Source organism: Muscardinus avellanarius (genome assembly GCF_963383645.1).
Source record: "Muscardinus avellanarius genome assembly, chromosome: 4".
Lineage (NCBI taxonomy): Eukaryota > Metazoa > Chordata > Mammalia > Rodentia > Gliridae > Muscardinus > Muscardinus avellanarius.
The window spans coordinates 48734519-48751668 of record NC_137789.1 but is presented as its reverse complement, the minus strand read 5'-3'; the positions used below and the strand labels follow the sequence as shown (position 1 = coordinate 48751668).

General features: G+C 40.0%; 1 protein-coding gene across 2 annotated transcripts; it reads right to left on the bottom strand.

Moving 5' to 3' along the window:
* Positions 1-1814: 1814 nt before the first annotated feature.
* TMEM64 (transmembrane protein 64) lies at positions 1815-16353 on the bottom strand (the record flags this gene model as incomplete). Of its 2 annotated transcripts, XM_080694256.1 has the most annotated exons (3): positions 1815-2006; positions 2579-2734; positions 15565-16353. In XM_080694256.1, 3 exons carry the CDS (start codon positions 16351-16353, stop codon positions 1815-1817), a joined length of 1137 nt encoding a protein of 378 aa, XP_080550382.1. The 2 variants fall into 2 exon arrangements, with proteins under 2 accessions (XP_080550382.1, XP_080550383.1); XM_080694257.1 differs by lacking the exon at positions 2579-2734.
* Positions 16354-17150: the final 797 nt, after the last annotated feature.

Genomic DNA, 17150 nt, shown 5'->3' with positions numbered 1-17150 from the left:
AGGTTGGCAAGTTAGACATAAAATAATAAAGCAAACGCATTGTTCATTAGGATTGTTAAAATTACTTGTTAGAAAATTAAATAGGCATTAGGACTCAAAATAATAAAAAGTATTCCAATATTATATTTTTTTTCTATTAATAACAGAAGGATTTAGAGACCAATTATTTGCCATAAATGCCAGTGCCCTGCACTGAAGCTGTCTTCTGTTATTGAAAAGTAAGAGAAATTATGCATTATTAAGGTAAGGAAATCAATTATATCTGCATATGGCAAGAAATGTATGTATTAAAGATGATCAAATTCATTCCTTGCATAAGACTAGAATAATCTGTTTCCAAAGAATAACTTTGTATTTTAATAAATTAGGGCAAAGTTTTCACCTAATGAAAAGTCAAAGGAGAAGTTTATCCTGGTAGGAAGTAATACGCATAGCAAAAAAAAAAAAAAAAAAAAAAAGAGAGAGAGAGAGAGATACCTACCAGACATTCTGCACTAATATCTAAAATCTCCTTTGCAAATAAACTAATCAATGAGTTTTTAATTAAACTACTTTAAAAATAAAGGTGATTAATGAATGATGCATATGTCATATGAATCCTATACCGGATAACTGAATTCTATAGTCATAAGTGCTATTAATAAATACACTGATTCATGCTACAAGAGAATGAAGTTGAGACATTTAACTTCACATTTCAAAATTCCTGAGTCTTATCAGAGAAAAAAAAGTACCAAAAAGAAAAACAAAATAAACTTACCTATACTATGGCAAATAATACAAATCTGGGAATAAGGTTAACATTATATTTATCATTTTAAAGCTGAAGACTATGGGGACAAATATACAAGTACTTCAATGGAACTATAAACATGATTTTAAAGCTTAATTCTTTTTAAAAAAGTCATTTGATTAAACAAGGCCACCTGAGTGACATCTCCGATGATGGCAAGCCCACCATTTTACAGGAATAATAACTCTATTTCAAAGCCTAATTATTAATACAAAAAGGAAAAGAAGTTTAATAAAATGTTTTAGTAAGACTGCAATGGGACAGCCCTTTGACAAGAGAGCTAAGGAGGGTAAAAGCCATCATGCAGCTAAATTAGAACTTGAGTTCTAATTCTGAGATACCACACACTAAATAATTTCCCTTTTGCTTTGCATATTACACAGTGAAACTAAAAAGGTATCTTAAGAGCACTTCAGTCCCACAATGTAGGATTTAAGCTTGTGTGAAAATGTGTAAATGGTCCTGCAATAAAGTGATGCTTGCAAAAATACATTCAACTGAAAGTATAATGTCTGTGTTCTAACAAGGAAGAAAAAGGGAAGCAAAATGGTCCCACTTAAAACAGTAAAACAAAACAAAACAAAACACTGTTTATTCCTTCTGGAAAGCCTACCTAAGCAAAGAACAAGATTATACACTTAAAACTGCATACTGTACTCATCTTTAGAAGTAGGAAAGATGTATACTTTATAAATAAAGTCACTAAGCAGAAAAAATATTTGGGCTATTTCTCTGTTCATAAGTACCCAGAAATAAAACAAGTAAAAAACACTAAAGTGCAGAACTATAGGCCATTGCAGGCATGATAAAGAGGTGCAGCCAAAATTGCATCTACAAGTACAAGTACACGTACATATCCAGAAAATGATTCTTGCTTTAAAAAAATTGTGCAATTTAAAAACTAGTCAGTCTTTTTTTTGTGCCGTAATACAAATAGAACTTGTCCCTGCCCCCACTCGTGAAGTGACTGCTAAACCTTGGCAGTACACTAGGCTCCTGACAATCATACATCTTGTTAGAATCATACAATATTGATTCCACCTCCAGAAAATGTTAGGGTCCTCTTGTTGTAGAATGAAGAGCCACTGGGATTTGGTTGACTGCCTTTAACCAGAGAGGTTTTCAGTTCCATTTCGCAAGCTACAATAGCTGCATTCAATTCCACTTGAGCTCGGTGAACTACATAAAACATGAGGCCTATACTTATAACAATCTGTGAAGAAAAATAAAACATTTGTTATCAATATATCATACAGAAAAAATTGGCTTATAAATGCTTCACACATGGTGCTTCTTAAATATTAGGCAGGTAAGTGGTCATATATTTTAAATAGTTTACACATACATTCTTTTGTTACTTCTCCCAGGAGTGGAAGGCCAAAGTCTATAAGTAACTGTTATATGATGTCAGGTAAACACATAAATGATATTTGCTAGGTACAAGTCAAACCTGCCTCTTTGTACCAAAAAACGTTCTTCAAAAAACAAAAACTACTATAATAAAGGTAACAATGGGCTACACTTTATTAGTGTAATTAACTTAGTATTATGTATCTTTGCACAATCATAAATGTACACAGGTATTTCTAAACTCACTTAGGAGAAAGGCACTGCCACTTTCAAATGAAATAATAGGTGCAGAAAGAATAAAAAGCATTCTGGACCATTTAGAAAAATGAAGTTAATGGTAAAATTAATGTCAGCTTGTGACCATGAAATGATCTGTATTTAAAAAACAAAGGAAAATATGATGATAATAAGGAGAGGGGGAAGCACTGAACTCACCTGTAAACAAAAAACAAAATAACCACTAACGCTCTGTTCTGCAATTACATCTTCCATTGTCCGCAGAGTGGTACCCAAGTACGAATTCAGAAGCTGAGTAGGAAGCAGTCCAACTGAAGATGCCATCAAATAGTTGGGTAATGAGAGATCAGTAATCTGGAAAGTAGATTAAACGGAATGATTCATTACCAAGTAAAATAACGTAAAAATGTGTAAGTCTTGCTAGTGCTTTTCCTTGGGCATGGAAAGAGCTGAAGTACGTACAAAGCATCTTGACTTTATCTTTTTTTATATACTTTAGTTGATACATTATAGCCTCACATCATAATGTAGTTCAGTGATACTGATATACATGTACCCAACACTTGGCGGTTTGACTTAAAAAATGATCATTAGAGGAATATGTATAGAATGCAGATTAAGAATGAAAGTCAAATGTATGAAATAAACATGACAAAGCAAATAAAAATTATTTTGTTGCAGTTAATAAAAAAACTATACATTACAAAATTTAACCTTGAAATACATATTTAGGTCATAATATAAAATGTCACAATGCAAAGTTTCAGTCCTGTAACTTCAAAGTTTCTCTAAATAGAACACACAATTAACATTGTGGAATGAGATCATATTTAAATAGGCAAATTCATAGGTTTTTTTTTTTTTTTTTTTGGCAGTACTAAGGATGGAACCTGGGTGCATTCTACCTCCGAGCTACACCCCCAGCCCTATTTTTTATTCTTTATTTTGAAACAGGGTCACACTGAGTTGCAAATGGCCTCACTAAGTAGCTGAGGCTATCTGTGAACCTCAATCCTCCTGATCCTCCTGTGAAACAATTCTTGACTTTCAATTCTTTAACATGACTGTTGCCCAAGGCATAAATCAAAGTTCATCAAACTTTCTTTATGTTCAACTACATCCTAGGGAGAAAGTATTATTATTTATATACTTCTGTAAAGCTGAATATCTGAAGAAAGCAAAAGCCTAATTTTATTTTTCGTAAATAGTTTTTCAGAAATGTTCAATGGTTTTACCATTAGAATAACATAACAACACACTTTATTAAAGATGAAGAGATGCCAAATTTTTTAGCAGTTCCTATAAGCCAAAATCCTACTCAGAACCTCTACCTCACTCCAATTTTTGACAAACATAATTTTAAATACTTGTTCCTACAAAGAAGTCTATTCAACCTTCTCTCCCTTGTAAACCCTCACCCACCAAAATTTAAAAATGTCTCCTTGTTCTACTTTCCAGAAAGAGATTAAAATAAGCCCAGGGCCATCATATTAGAATTCTTGCCTATAGTACCAAAGAACCTGAAAAAAACCTCACTCTAGGATATCCATGTTATACTGCTTGTTAGTTTCTATGACAACAGATACTATAATAAGAATTTAAAGATGGCAAACACCACCAGATTATATTTACTCCTATTTGCAGAGGTACTGTGTTTTACTTGGAGACACAATTCACTTACTCTGGTTCAGTATGGGTTAATATAAAACATCCCTTCACCATTACACCAAATAGATCCTGAAACAAAGTAGTATCATTCTGGAGTTTGTGTGTGTGTGTGGGGGGGGGGGGATAAAAAGCCTTTGTTAAGAGCTGATTTACCTCCGAATAGGGAATTTTTGGAGCTGTCAATAAATGAACCTCTAGATTTATCACTTGGACTAAAGCTGGGGCCTGCAGCCCTCAGAAACTGCGTAAAGTACAGCTCCTTGGCAACCCTGCCCCTGGTTCTTGATTTCTAAGTTTACATCTGTTCGCGATGGCTTTACAAGCTTTAACTTAAGAAGCTTTATCATCTTTATACAGAATACTTTCACATGGATGTAATGAAAAAATTTAAAGCAATCTGTGTTCAAAAGACCATAAATTCTATCCAAAAGTCTGTGAATCTACTATTAGTTTTAGAAAATTATACATTTCTGCAGATAAGTATTTAGTTTTGTAGATTTGGAATGTTGTTTATTAACAAAGGCAATGAAATAACATATAAATTCCTATTAAAACATATTACTATACAGGAAACTGTAAATTCCTACAATGATTTTTAAGAAAGAGTCCAAAGAAATTAAACCTATCATTTGATCTTTTCACCTAGTTATTACTTAATGATAAATTGTGTATTTTATTGCATATGTCTGAAAAATACTATCAATGTTTCAGAAAAGCTATGGAAGAGAAAGCTTAGAAATGGTAACTAGCATTCATGCTCAGAAAAACAAAAGTTGTAAAAGTGGCCTAAGAAAAAACATTAACTTCCCAATTCTTCCCCAAATACCTCTTCATCTCTTTCTATGTTTCCAGGTCTCAGGTGTCCTGGCTGAAAACCTCAGAAGTCAGTCACACAGCTCCTCTTTTATTCCTCATATCCAATTATCTACTGCATCTCTGTATCTCTATAAGTTCGCTTTCTGAATTTGCAGGAAATCCACCTAATGCCTGGTTCTATTTCTGCTCAGTCCTCTGCTCTCCAATCTTGATACCCAGGTTACTCACTTGCCCCCATTCACCAACTATGCTAAATCCTGCAGAAATCTTTTTGAAATGTAAATCTTATCCTGCCTAATCTGTGCCCTGCTTCCCTGAGGGCTATCAGGTTCTTTGGCATGCTAAGTGCTTCATGGGTTGACCTCCAACCCTCTGCCATCTCCTGGTTTAGGTCACCCTATGAGCATCAAAATCCTCTGCCCTCAGAACACTCTTCTTCCCAATGCCTCTGTATGCAGGTCCTTCTGACAAGGACTATTGAATGCTTCCTCCCTTCCTTTCACTGAACAACTGTCTTTTCATTACTCAGTCACGGATTCCTCTGGGAAACCTTCCCAGACACCCCACGTCTGAATGAGAAGTACCTGCAAGGGCTGTGAAAACTGTACCTCCCTGTGCCCTCACACAGGACAGCAACGGAAAGTTTTATATCCCTCTGTCCCTTCCCCAGACTACAAGTTCTATAAGGGAAGAGATCTGTTGTCTCTATTATGCTCCTACACCTAGCAAATATCTACGAAATACCAGGTCCCACTCCAACATATAAAAAGAAAATGGCCTAAATGGAAATGAATTCATTAACAGCAAAATGTATACCATGAAGCTGGGCATGATGGTGCACAATGTAACCCCAGGACTTGGGAGGCGGAGGCATGAGGATCATGAGTTCACGGCCAGCCTCAGCAACTTGTGAAACCCTCTATAACTTCTGTGGGATCCTCTTTCAAAATAAAGAATAAAATATAGGACTAGGGATGTAGCTCAGAGGTAGAATGCCCCTGGGTTCAATCTCCAGTTCTGCAAATAAATAAATAAATAAATAAAATTATACCATGATATAGCTGGAATGACTTCTCCACTGGACTGCTAGCACCTGAGAGATGGACTTTATTCACTGCCATCTCTCCTCCAACTAGAATAGCAGTGGGCACATGGAAGGCACCTACCTGTTGTCTGCAGAGTCAATAGTGATGGAAAGCTAAAATATTTCCAGTGACCTCTATAGTAAACCTATTATCAAGGCTAAGCTACTCTGGTTAGGAAACAACCCTGAGAATACTAGAAAAAATACTGCTACTAGAAAAAGAACAAGGCAGCTCTGAGAGGCTCCATTTTCATATCTGGAGATGGTCTCAGAGTAAAGAGGCTTCCACTGACAGAAATATGACAGTCAATATACCTAGCTACGATGTAAAAAAAAATCTTCATTAGCTCAATGTCTGTAAGTCAGGAACTCCTTTTAATGCTTTCCAAATAATTTTGGGGTCAATGATCCATTTGAGAATCTGAATAGCAGACACACTGAATCTTCTCCCCAGGGATGGAAAAAAAAATGCACATTTTATTACATATGATCTCTAGAAAGAAAGTTAAAAAACTCTTTTTTATAGAGTCTGAAAATTTGTAGGTTTATTTTTACTCATTCAATAAAAATGGAAAAATGCATATATATATATATATGTGTGTGTGTGTGTGTGTGTGTGTGTGTGTGGCCATTAAAATTCATACTGTAGTATATAACAAAATTTCATTCCATCAAGCCAAGAATGTCAAAAAATTCATTTATAACATTAACTCACAATGTTAGATAATATATACCAATAAATGCAAAGTCTAGTAAAATAAATACTCAGTGTTAATGATTGTTTTCTTCTACTTGCCATACTTCTCAGTCTTTCCAATACAACACTTATTTTGTAAACAGAAAAAGCAGACAATTCTAAAGTAAGTTTTAGTAAGATCTCTCTGCTTTTAAAGGAACTTTTTTTCTAATTTAGGAAGGAATATTAAGACATACTGCAAATACCTTGCTATGAAAATAGCTAGAAGTAAAGATCTGTACATTGTAAGCCTATGTAGGACATGCAGAAACCACAGAGGCTGATAAGATAACTAAACAGGTGCAAAGAAGCAAATGGTTTCAAGGAATAACTGATGGTTAACTGTACTCAGTAGTATAGTCAGGTCTCAGAATGTGGGCTAGGATGACATTACATGGGTCGGGATGTTCATCATATCTGGTCCTCCAGTATTAGACTCCAAGCTCCCAAAATACAAGGTCTCCTCATCCTTCTACTCTGCTTAAGTTGTACCATTGACAGTGAATCAGTATACTTCAATTAGGAGCAGTAATCATCTGGCACACTAGTGCAGAAACAGATATCATGACCTATTATCTTTATCCAATTCTATGGTTATATCTGTAATATGGAATAGAAATTTAATAAAATGAGAAAAGAAACTTTTTTTCTGGGTCTGGGGATGGAACCCTGGGGCACTCTACCTCTGAGCTAAACCTCTGCCTTATTTTTTTTAATCTTTATTTCATTTATTTATTTTTTTTGTGGTACTGTGGATGGAACCCAGGGGCATTCTACCTCTGAGCTACACTCTCAGTCCCCCCTTTTTCTACTCTTTATTTTGAAAAGGGTCTCACTGAGTTGCAAAGGGTCTTACTAAGTAGATGAGGCTGTCTTCAAACTGAGATCCTCCTGTCTCAGCCTCCCAAATGCTGGGATTACAAGCATGCACCACCACACCCGGCTAATCTTTATTTTATTTATTTTATTTTGCAGGTCTGGGGATGGAACCCAGGGGCATTGGACCTATGAGCTACATCCCCTACCCTATTTTTTTTATTATTTATTTTGAAAGAGGGTCTCACTAAGTTGTAGAGGGCCTCACTATGTAGCTGAGGCTGTCCTCAAACCCAGCCTCCCAAATGCTGGGATTACAAGCATGCACCACCATGCCAGGCAACAAACATTTTTTTTTATAAAACAAAAAAGCAAAAACTACTTAGGAAAAAAAATCAATATGAAATTGTTGCCCAGAATATTTGCTTTCTTAAAAGCAAACTCTGAGACCTTGCCTAAATGGTCTCATTTTACAAATGAGAAAATTTGGGCAAGACTTATTAAATGACTTCACCATGGTCACACAGGAGCTGAGACAGAACCAGAAGTCTCTAGAGTCCACAGGCTAAGACTTTCATATATTTGTGACTGTAGCACTACTTGCCAAGAACTTATTTAATTGTAATAAATTTCAGTTCAATTGTGAACTAAATTACTAAAAGTAACTTATTTTCTGTGTAACTAAATGCAGACTCTAAGCACCAGTTTCTCAGCTTCCTGTCCCTCCTCCTTAAAACAAACAGAAAATCTTTCTTTCTACTGCTGCTTCTAATCCTCTGTGGTCTCATTGGAATAACCAAAGTAAATAACAGCCTCAAACATACAATTGTTCAAAGTGATTCCACTGAGAGGTAAGCCAGGGATATGGGTAAGGCCTTACACTTTTAAAGTTACTCCTTGAGGACTTCCGGGAAGATGGCAACCGAGAAAAGCGGGGCTTAAGAGCCCCGCTAACAACAAATCTCCATTACCACAAAATCAGCGCCTTTCATAGGCAGAAAACACCATCACCAGTGAAACAAAAAATCACCAGGCTCCAGAGAGAAAGCGGACTGAGAACAGAGCCACAGAGGAGATAACCGGCCTCGCGCCCGAGGACGCGGCAGAAGCGGCAGCAGCGCCATATTGCCGGCACCGGCGAATTCACGGGACGGCTACAGCAAGCCGAGGTGAGCCACTGCGGAACAGCCAGGCGGGATTTCTCCAAGCAGAGAGCGTCTAAAGCTCCCAGTGGCCGAGCTCAGCACACGCTGCAGGGATTCAGAGTCGAAATCAAAACCAAGAAGAAAAAGCCAGCCCCATAGCCGAGGGCGTAGCAGCGGCGCCATATTGCCACCGGCGGCAGCAGCACCGAATTCAGCGAGTCCAGTACAGCTACATCTGCGTACTCAAGAACTGTGAGTCAAATTGCGGGCCACAGAGGAGAAATCCCTGGGACTTGACCCAGTGGGGGAGGGGCGGTGGCAGAGATATCACACCATAGGAGAACGTGCAACCTGGCACCCCCCACAGTCTAAAGCAGCCTCTATCGACTCTCTGGGTCGGAGACTCTGTGATAAAACCCAGTAAAGGAGTAGTGGGATCTGAGATACTACTGACTAGAGATCCAGAACACCTTAAGTGAAGTCATAGTGACCCAAGGGAAGAACCCAGAGAAGGCACAAACATCTGAAATCATGGGAAAGAGGAATAATACTGGAGCAATGAATGCACACAACCCCACAACATCAGAACCCGATAAAACTGAAAATCAGAGATTTCTAGAAGATCAAATCAGGAAAATAACTGTAGAAATAATAGAGGTGCTTCTAAAAGAACTCAGAGAGAGCCAAAAAGAGATAAAGGATGCAATTAATGAAGTAAAGGCCTCAATTCAAAGCACAAACAACCGATTAGAACACATGGAGAACAGAATCTCACTCTTAGAAGATGAGCAATCCAAAAATGAACGCATAGTTTCTAATCTAGAAAAAAATATCCGACAGCAGGAATCTGATATTGAAGAAATATGGGCCCATTTTAAGAGAGCTAATCTAAGAATAATTGGAATAGAGGAGGGAAAAGAAAGTGAAACCAAAGGGATCAACAATCTCTTCAAGGAAGTAATAGCAGAAAATTTTCCAGACATCGAGCAAGAGGCCGATACACAGGTCCAGGAAACTTATAGAACTCCCTTTAGACAGGATCAGAGAAGAGGATCCCCACGCCACATAATTGTCAAAATGACCAATGTGGAAGCCAAGCAGAGAATCTTAAAGGCAACAAAAGCAAAGGGCCAAGTGACATTCAGAGGCAAACCAATTAGAATCACTCCAGACTTCCCAAACCAAGTCATGAGAGCCAGAAGGGCTTGGAGTAACATATTCCCAATTCTGAAAGAAAACAACTTCCAGCCAAAAATTTCCTACCCAGCAAAACTTTCTATCAAATTAGATGGAGAAATAAGAAGCTTCCATGACAAACAGAAACTGAAGGAATTTATGTCTTCAAAACCAGCGCTAGAGAAAATACTCAAAGAGATTAACTACAAAGAAGAAATAGGTAACACACACCAGAACTACAGAAACAAGATTTTCCATCCAACAGACAACTAAGATTGGTTATCTGTGGATTCATTATTTATGTTAGTCTTTTACCTATCTCTAAAGGGTATTGTTTGCCTCTATTGTTGTTAATTTTTAGGATCTCTAGTTGGAATATTAATATACCTTCAGATATAGCAATTGGAAATATTTTATCCCATTCTATTAGTAACTGTTAACTCTGTTTACATTGTCTTTGGATATACAATATTTTTTTTATTTTTTAGGGAGTTTGTATACGCTTCTGTTGCCTGTGCCATTGAAATCATAACCAAGAAATCACTGCCAATTTCAATGTTGTGAGGTTTAATGACCCAGATTTTCTCCTAAAAGCTTATAGTCTTAAGATTTATATTTAGATCTTTTATCTATTTTGAGTTAATATTTGTATATGGGATTAGGTAAGGGTCCAATTTTATTCTTTTCCATGTAATTATTATTTTTTTAACAATATTTAGTTAAAAGATTATCATTTCTACCACCAAATGTTCGTGGAAACCTTGTCAAAAATAACTTGACAATATAGGGAAGAATTTAGCTCTAGGCTTGTATTTAACTCCAATGGTTTATATATCTGCCTTTAGAACAGTACTACACTGTTTCAATCATTGTAGCTTTATATGGTTTGAAATCAGAAAATATATATCTTCTAGCTTTGTTCTTTTTCAAGATCGTTTTGGGTACCTAGACTCCATATTCCATATTAGGATAGATTTTTTTCTGAAAAATAAATATGTAAATATATGATAGTTTCACCTAAAAAATAGAAAAAAATATTCTCTGGTAAGAAAGAAAGCAAAAAGAAATATTGAAATGTCATCTTTAAGTAATCAAAAGCTTGGTATCAGACAAATGAAACTGTTATGTGAGATTATCATTTTTAATTTTAGATAAATTGCCATAATACTAGATGTCAACCACTAAGCCAAGCATGGGAGGGAGGGATAGGGAGAGAATGGGGTGGGGATTGGGTGGGGGCTGACTGGGAAAAGTGTGCAAGTATGTCTACAAAAGTATGTATCCTACTATGATGTATGAATACAGTGCACCAATAAAAAAAAAACATGATCTAAAAAAAAAAAAAAAAAAAAAAAATAAAGTTACTCCTTTCTATTCTGTCTGCATACTTTGCACAGTACTCATGTACTGCTTCTATTTATATTTTGTTGCTGTGGTTGTTAAAAAGCAAATGAGATATAGTTGAGAACTTAAAGGCATCTTCCTGTAACTACAGGGCTTCCTGCGTGGTGGGTATTTTGTTGTGGTGACTCGAAGTAGACAAACTTCTTCCGTGAAGAGCCGCATAGTAAATATTTTAGGCTTTGGAGGCTCAGTCTGTCCCAACTACTTAACTTGGTCATTCTAGCTTATAAGAGACCATAGACAGAGTAAGCAGTGTAAGCACAGCTGGATTCCAGGAACATGATTTACAGATGTTATTTGACTTCCACATGATTCTTATGTGCATGGAATATTCTTTTGATATTTTTCCAACCATTTAAAAATGGAAAAAGCATTTTTAGTTCGTGTGCCACACAAGGTTGGGCTCTAGTTTGCCAACCCTGGCTGACATCCTGGGATGACAGCTAACTGCACCATGTAGAACACCATGTCTGACAAGCTGGAGGCCCTCCGCAAGCTTTGATAAAAAGGCTATAAAGGCCGGTGCTCCACAATTGGAACCTATTCTGCATCTATCACTAGTACCACAGGTAAGGTAGGGACTATTAACTAAAGATGTGATTCGGGGCAAGTTAGTTTCCTGCTCTGTGCTGAACTGCCTCAGCAGTAAGATGAGCATAAGGGTTGAAATACATAAATGGAAGCTATGTAAATATGACAATTCAGTGCCTGGCACTTGGTATGGGCAATATATACCTATACATGTGTGTGTGTGTGTGCGTTTATATATATTTTGAGAGAGAGATAGAGTGTATTACATCTTTAAAAATGTAGTTTCAGTGTGCTTATTTTGGAATGAAGATGAAAAAACGGTAAATAATGAACAAACTGTATTTTGCCACAACTTTATGGCAGACATTATTTCCACACTTTATGACAGCATGGCTCAAAAGAGCAAATGTAACTACCTTGAGATGACAAAGTTAATGTTAGAACCAAGTATGATTTCAAGTTTGTGATTCCTGTCCTCTATATAACTTTGCCTTTTAGGATTGATACCTACTCAAAAGACCACTGTGATGAATAAGAGGATATCATGTATGAATATCTGCTCTGCAAATTGAGAAGTAGTATAAAACATATGAATAAAAGAATACTTCACACTGTGCTTTAGGTTTCAACACCTTAAGTATGACTGAAAAGCAAAATGTTCCATGTGCATTTATTTAAGGACTCACCAGTCTCTATATTTCTTTTAACCAAAGTGAAAAGAGAATAATTTTTAGGACATTCTGTAGAGCAAACTAACAACAGTAACATCGGATCCCTTTGGAAGTACAAGCACCAGTATGAATTCTATTCCCTGTAACCACCAATTATCATGGTATTTTTGGATTAATATAACATTTTAAAGGAAGCAAGTTTGAAATGCAGGCCAAGGTGACATATTATAAGAGCAGAGTTTTTAAATTTCAACTTTATCAAGTTTTCTCTAGATGGCTTTACTCTTTTAGGATTTCATCTCCTACAAGTATATCAACAGTCCTTTCTTTAACCAGGGTTTTTTTCCCCAACAAATGATAAAAAGGAGAACCTGAAGTTTCAGAACCACAGACATGATTTCATTGCTGTTTAAATCTGAAATATCATGTCTACCTCTAGAATGTAGAGGATTAAGTAACTCAGTGTTGGCCAGAGGTAAGCTCAAGAATGGATGGGAATTTTTCCTGAGGGGAAAAGAAAATCCACTTCAGGACTTCATGCAAGGGAGTGCCAAAATTCCCGTGGGAAATTGAGATGTCTAAACAAGGATAATGGCAGAGAGCTGGACAAGAGTTTGGGAGGCAGAATCCATAGGACTTTGGCAACAATTAGACATGGCGGACAAAGAGGAGGGTAGTCAAGTGCCAGTCACTGACACTGTACCAAGTGCTCCCATTTTCTATCCCGTGGCACACCCAGCACCCCTTTGAATTTAGATGTGTTCATGTAACTTTTTCAGGTCAGTAAAAAGTGAGATTATTTACAGGTAGAAGTTTTAAAAGTCAGTGTGCAATCCCCCATGTGTGCCACAGTAAAAAAAAAAAAAAAAAAAAAAAAAAAAAAAAAAAGCAACATGGAGGTTTTGTCAGCCTGGATCCCAGAGTAAACTGACATAAGACAGAGGACCCCTCCCCCCTGTTTTTCTCCCATACCAAGACTGACCTCAATCTGTGTCAAGCAGAATAAATAAATCTTTGCTTTTTAGTCTACTATGATTTAAGGGTTGTTACTCCAGCATGATTTTGCTTACCCTAACTAATCTAATAAAAAAGAAATGGTCATCCTAGATGTGTGTCCAGATAAGAATGGTATTTACAAACACACACAAGCTGTAACTTTACAAATTTGTCTTAATGGGCAGCAAGACCTGTAGATACAAGATTAAAACTATTAAGAAAAAAAGAAAACCTTTATTTACACCTATTTTCAATTTATAAATGTATATACCATGTTTACACTAAGCATTGAGTATACAAAGAAGAAATAGAGGGCCAGAGTTAAGACCTACCCATCAGAACAGAGTTCAAAATTTGACTCTACCATTTATTTACTGCCTAGGTGACCTTGTAAAAGAAATAACAAGAGTAAATGGAATAGCCAACATGTGAGTGTATGCTAAGCCAGGCTCTGTGGCATATGTGCTGGGTATGCAATCTCTGTAACTTTATGAAGTAGGTACCGCTACTTTCCCCATTTTACAAAAAGAAAGTGAAGCACAGAAAGAATAGACAACTTAACCAAGGATAGTAAGGAGAGAGCAGGACTCCAACAAAGTATCAGACTTGTGTCCCTAACTAGTAAACCAGTCTATACTCTGAGCATAATCACCTTGGACAGGGCTGGTTTAAAGATTAGCAATAATAAATGGAAAGAGCCTAGGATGGCAGTATGCACACAGGTAGACAAGAAAGGTAAAGGATACAAATTATACCAGAGGACAAAGCAAACGATCAGAATAAACCTATGCAAGTCTCTTAGTCTCAGCCTTCTTTCAAAGTTTTAGGTCAGTTGACTATTACCTAGTTGGGGTCAAAATTCATGTGTACATTTCATACTATAGAGATACCTGAAAAGGCAAAAATTTAAGGCTAAGACCATACCAAACTACTGCTAGATCTCCTTACTTTAATAATTTTCTTTTAGTTGAAGGGTTAAATTCCTGGGAATATTCTACATGAAGTCTGCAGTTTAGAATCATTGAATTTGGAAAAGTCAATCATCTAGTTTTAACTTCTTCTTCACTGTAGTAAAGAAGAAAATTAAGTCAGGTTAGTAATTTGTTCCAAAGTCACCAAGTTTGTAAATACCACATTTCTTTCTTCCAATAGATGTTCTCTCTAGCAGTGCTTTATCCTAAGTGAGTAGCACAGAGGAGACACACACTAGCTACAGAAATCAAAGTCCAGTAAACAGCATACAGACATCCAAGGGCAGAACAGAGTGTAGAGGGTGTGTATAAAGAAGAAAAATACGTGCTCATTAAGCGAAAGACTTTGTTCGTGTGTGTGTGTGTGTGTGTGTGTGTGTGTTTTACTGGGGATGGAACCCAGGGGCTTTCTACCTCCAGGCTACACTCCCAGCTCTATTTTTTTTTTAATTTGGAAACAGGGTCTCACTAAGTTTCTAAAAGCCTCACTAAGTAGCTGAGTCTGGCTTCGAATGGATGCGATCCTCCCGTCTCAGCCTCCAAGTATTGGGATGACAAGCATGCACCACCAAGCCAGGTCGTTTTATTTACCATCCAGTGATTTCAAGATAAAGTTCCTCCAAAGAAGGCTAAAGAGGATTTTTCTCCTTGGCATGGTATTATAGAAAATAGCTTGATGGAAAAAAAAAAACCCTATTATAAATTCGGGAAACTCCCAAATCTGGAATTCCCACTGTTTTCTCAATCAAATCCATCAGGTTCATATTGCTAAAAACTTGAATCAAAACCCTGGATGCGTTTATTGAGGCAAAAAAGCAAGCTAGAGATGTGGAGCTGGTACTCCTCGACTGCTACTAAAGGTACATAAAATGACAAATGTTAAAAATGGGCATTTTCATGTATGCCCTTCCCAATTAAAAGGCCTCTCCACTTTTAATCACGTCGAATTGCAAAAGAGATAATTCTTTCTCTTCCAGATCTCCTACTGAGAACCCTGCCTTAGATTTGTTTTGTTTGTGGGATACATTTCTCAGGGTACTAAGCAAAGTAACTCCTATTGTCAGTGTCACTTCCCTGCTGGTATTTACCTAAGGAAGAGCCCTCCTAAGGCGCTCAGAAAGAGGCTCAAAAGCAGACTTGGAGGCAGAGGCCAGCGGGGGCCCCACTTACCGAAAACACTGCATTCTGAAGTCCAAAAGGTATGGGGGTCAGTCTGGCCAGGGCCACCACCTTCAGGCCACTTCCTCCCTCCACGACACGAATGACGGCGCTCAGCTTGTCGTTGCTCTGGATCCTGGCGGCCACCCAGGCGGTGAGCAGCCGCTTGCAGACCACATGGGCGATGAAGGTGCCGATGAGGACGCCCACCACCATCAGACCCATGCCCAGCACGAAGCCGTACAGGTAGCCGGCGGCCACGTTGAGCAAGATGTAGCCCCAGCCGCAGGGGAACGAGACGACGATGAAGCCCACCACGAAGAGCAGGACCCCCAGCAGCGAGTCCAGGCTCTCCACCCAGAGCAGGAGATGCTGCAGGTAGCGGCGGACCAGGGCCAGGGACGCGAAGCACAGGCCGGCCAGCACGCACACCAGCACGAGGCTCCGGCACCAACAGGTGCTGCCGAGGCAGCAGCAGCGCCAGTTTCTCACCTCGGCCACCCCGACCACCACGCCGCCGCCGCCGCCCCCGGGGCCGCCCGCCAAGGCCCCGCCCGGCGCCGGCAGCTCCGAGGCCGCGGGCGGCCCGTGGCGCTCCAGATAGGCGCCGAGCAGGGCGCCCGAGGCCGCGGCCGCCGCCGCCGCCGCCCCGCCCCCGCGGGGAGGACGCTCGGCCGGGCCGTCCCCGCCCGCAGCCCGCGGCGGGGCCCAGGGAGCCGGCGGCGCGGCGCGGCCGGGGCGGGCGGCGTGCTGCAGCAGCCGGGGCAGCGCCTGGAGCAGGCTCCGGCCCGGGCTCCGCATGCCGCGGCCGCGCGGGCCCTCGCTCAGCCGGCCAGCGCCTCCGCCGCGGCGCCCGCCAGGCGGCAGCCCTGCATGGCGCCCCGCACGCCGGCCTCCACTGCCTGCGTCCGCGCGGGGGCGGGAGACGGCGCGGGACCTGCGAGCAGTCGGCGGCGGCGGAGGGAAGGTGCCGCCGCGAGGGCAACGACTCTGGCCCCACTCCGGCCGCGCCCGCCCCTTTTGGCTCGGAGGGGCGTGGCCACGAGCCGGTGGGCGTGGCCATTGGCGCGAGGGGCGGTGCCGCTGGTTGAGGGGCGGGCTCTAGACACGTCGGCCCCGCCCCGCCCGTGACGCACAGCCCTCCTGGCTCCGGGTGGCCGTCGGGGGCGGTGGAAAAGGCCTGCGCGCTCCCGGGCAAGCCAGATGAGCGCGCGCCCCCTTCGTAGGCCGGGACAGGCCCCCTCCCCTGACCCGGCGAGCTGCCTGAATCTGGCCCAGTATCTCTGGTGGTCGGCTCAAGCAGTTCTATGGAGCTCACATTTCTAGCTCCTTTGGTGGCATTAGAGGAAGAGCTTTGGGTCTCTTTGTGGAGGAGGATTTGCTATTGGTTTCCCCATCTTCTCTGCCTCGTATTGGCCTTCCCAGAGAGCAAGGTCCCCCAGTGGGTTTCAGATAACTTGATTGTTCAGAGCTGGAGAAACTGGGTGTGATGAATGCCCCGTCTCACACCAAAGGTTCTTCATCCAGTGCTTGGCACAGTACTAAGGGGGGATTCATGGTAGGGTATTCCGTGAGGTGAGCCTATCAGGTGTCCCAGG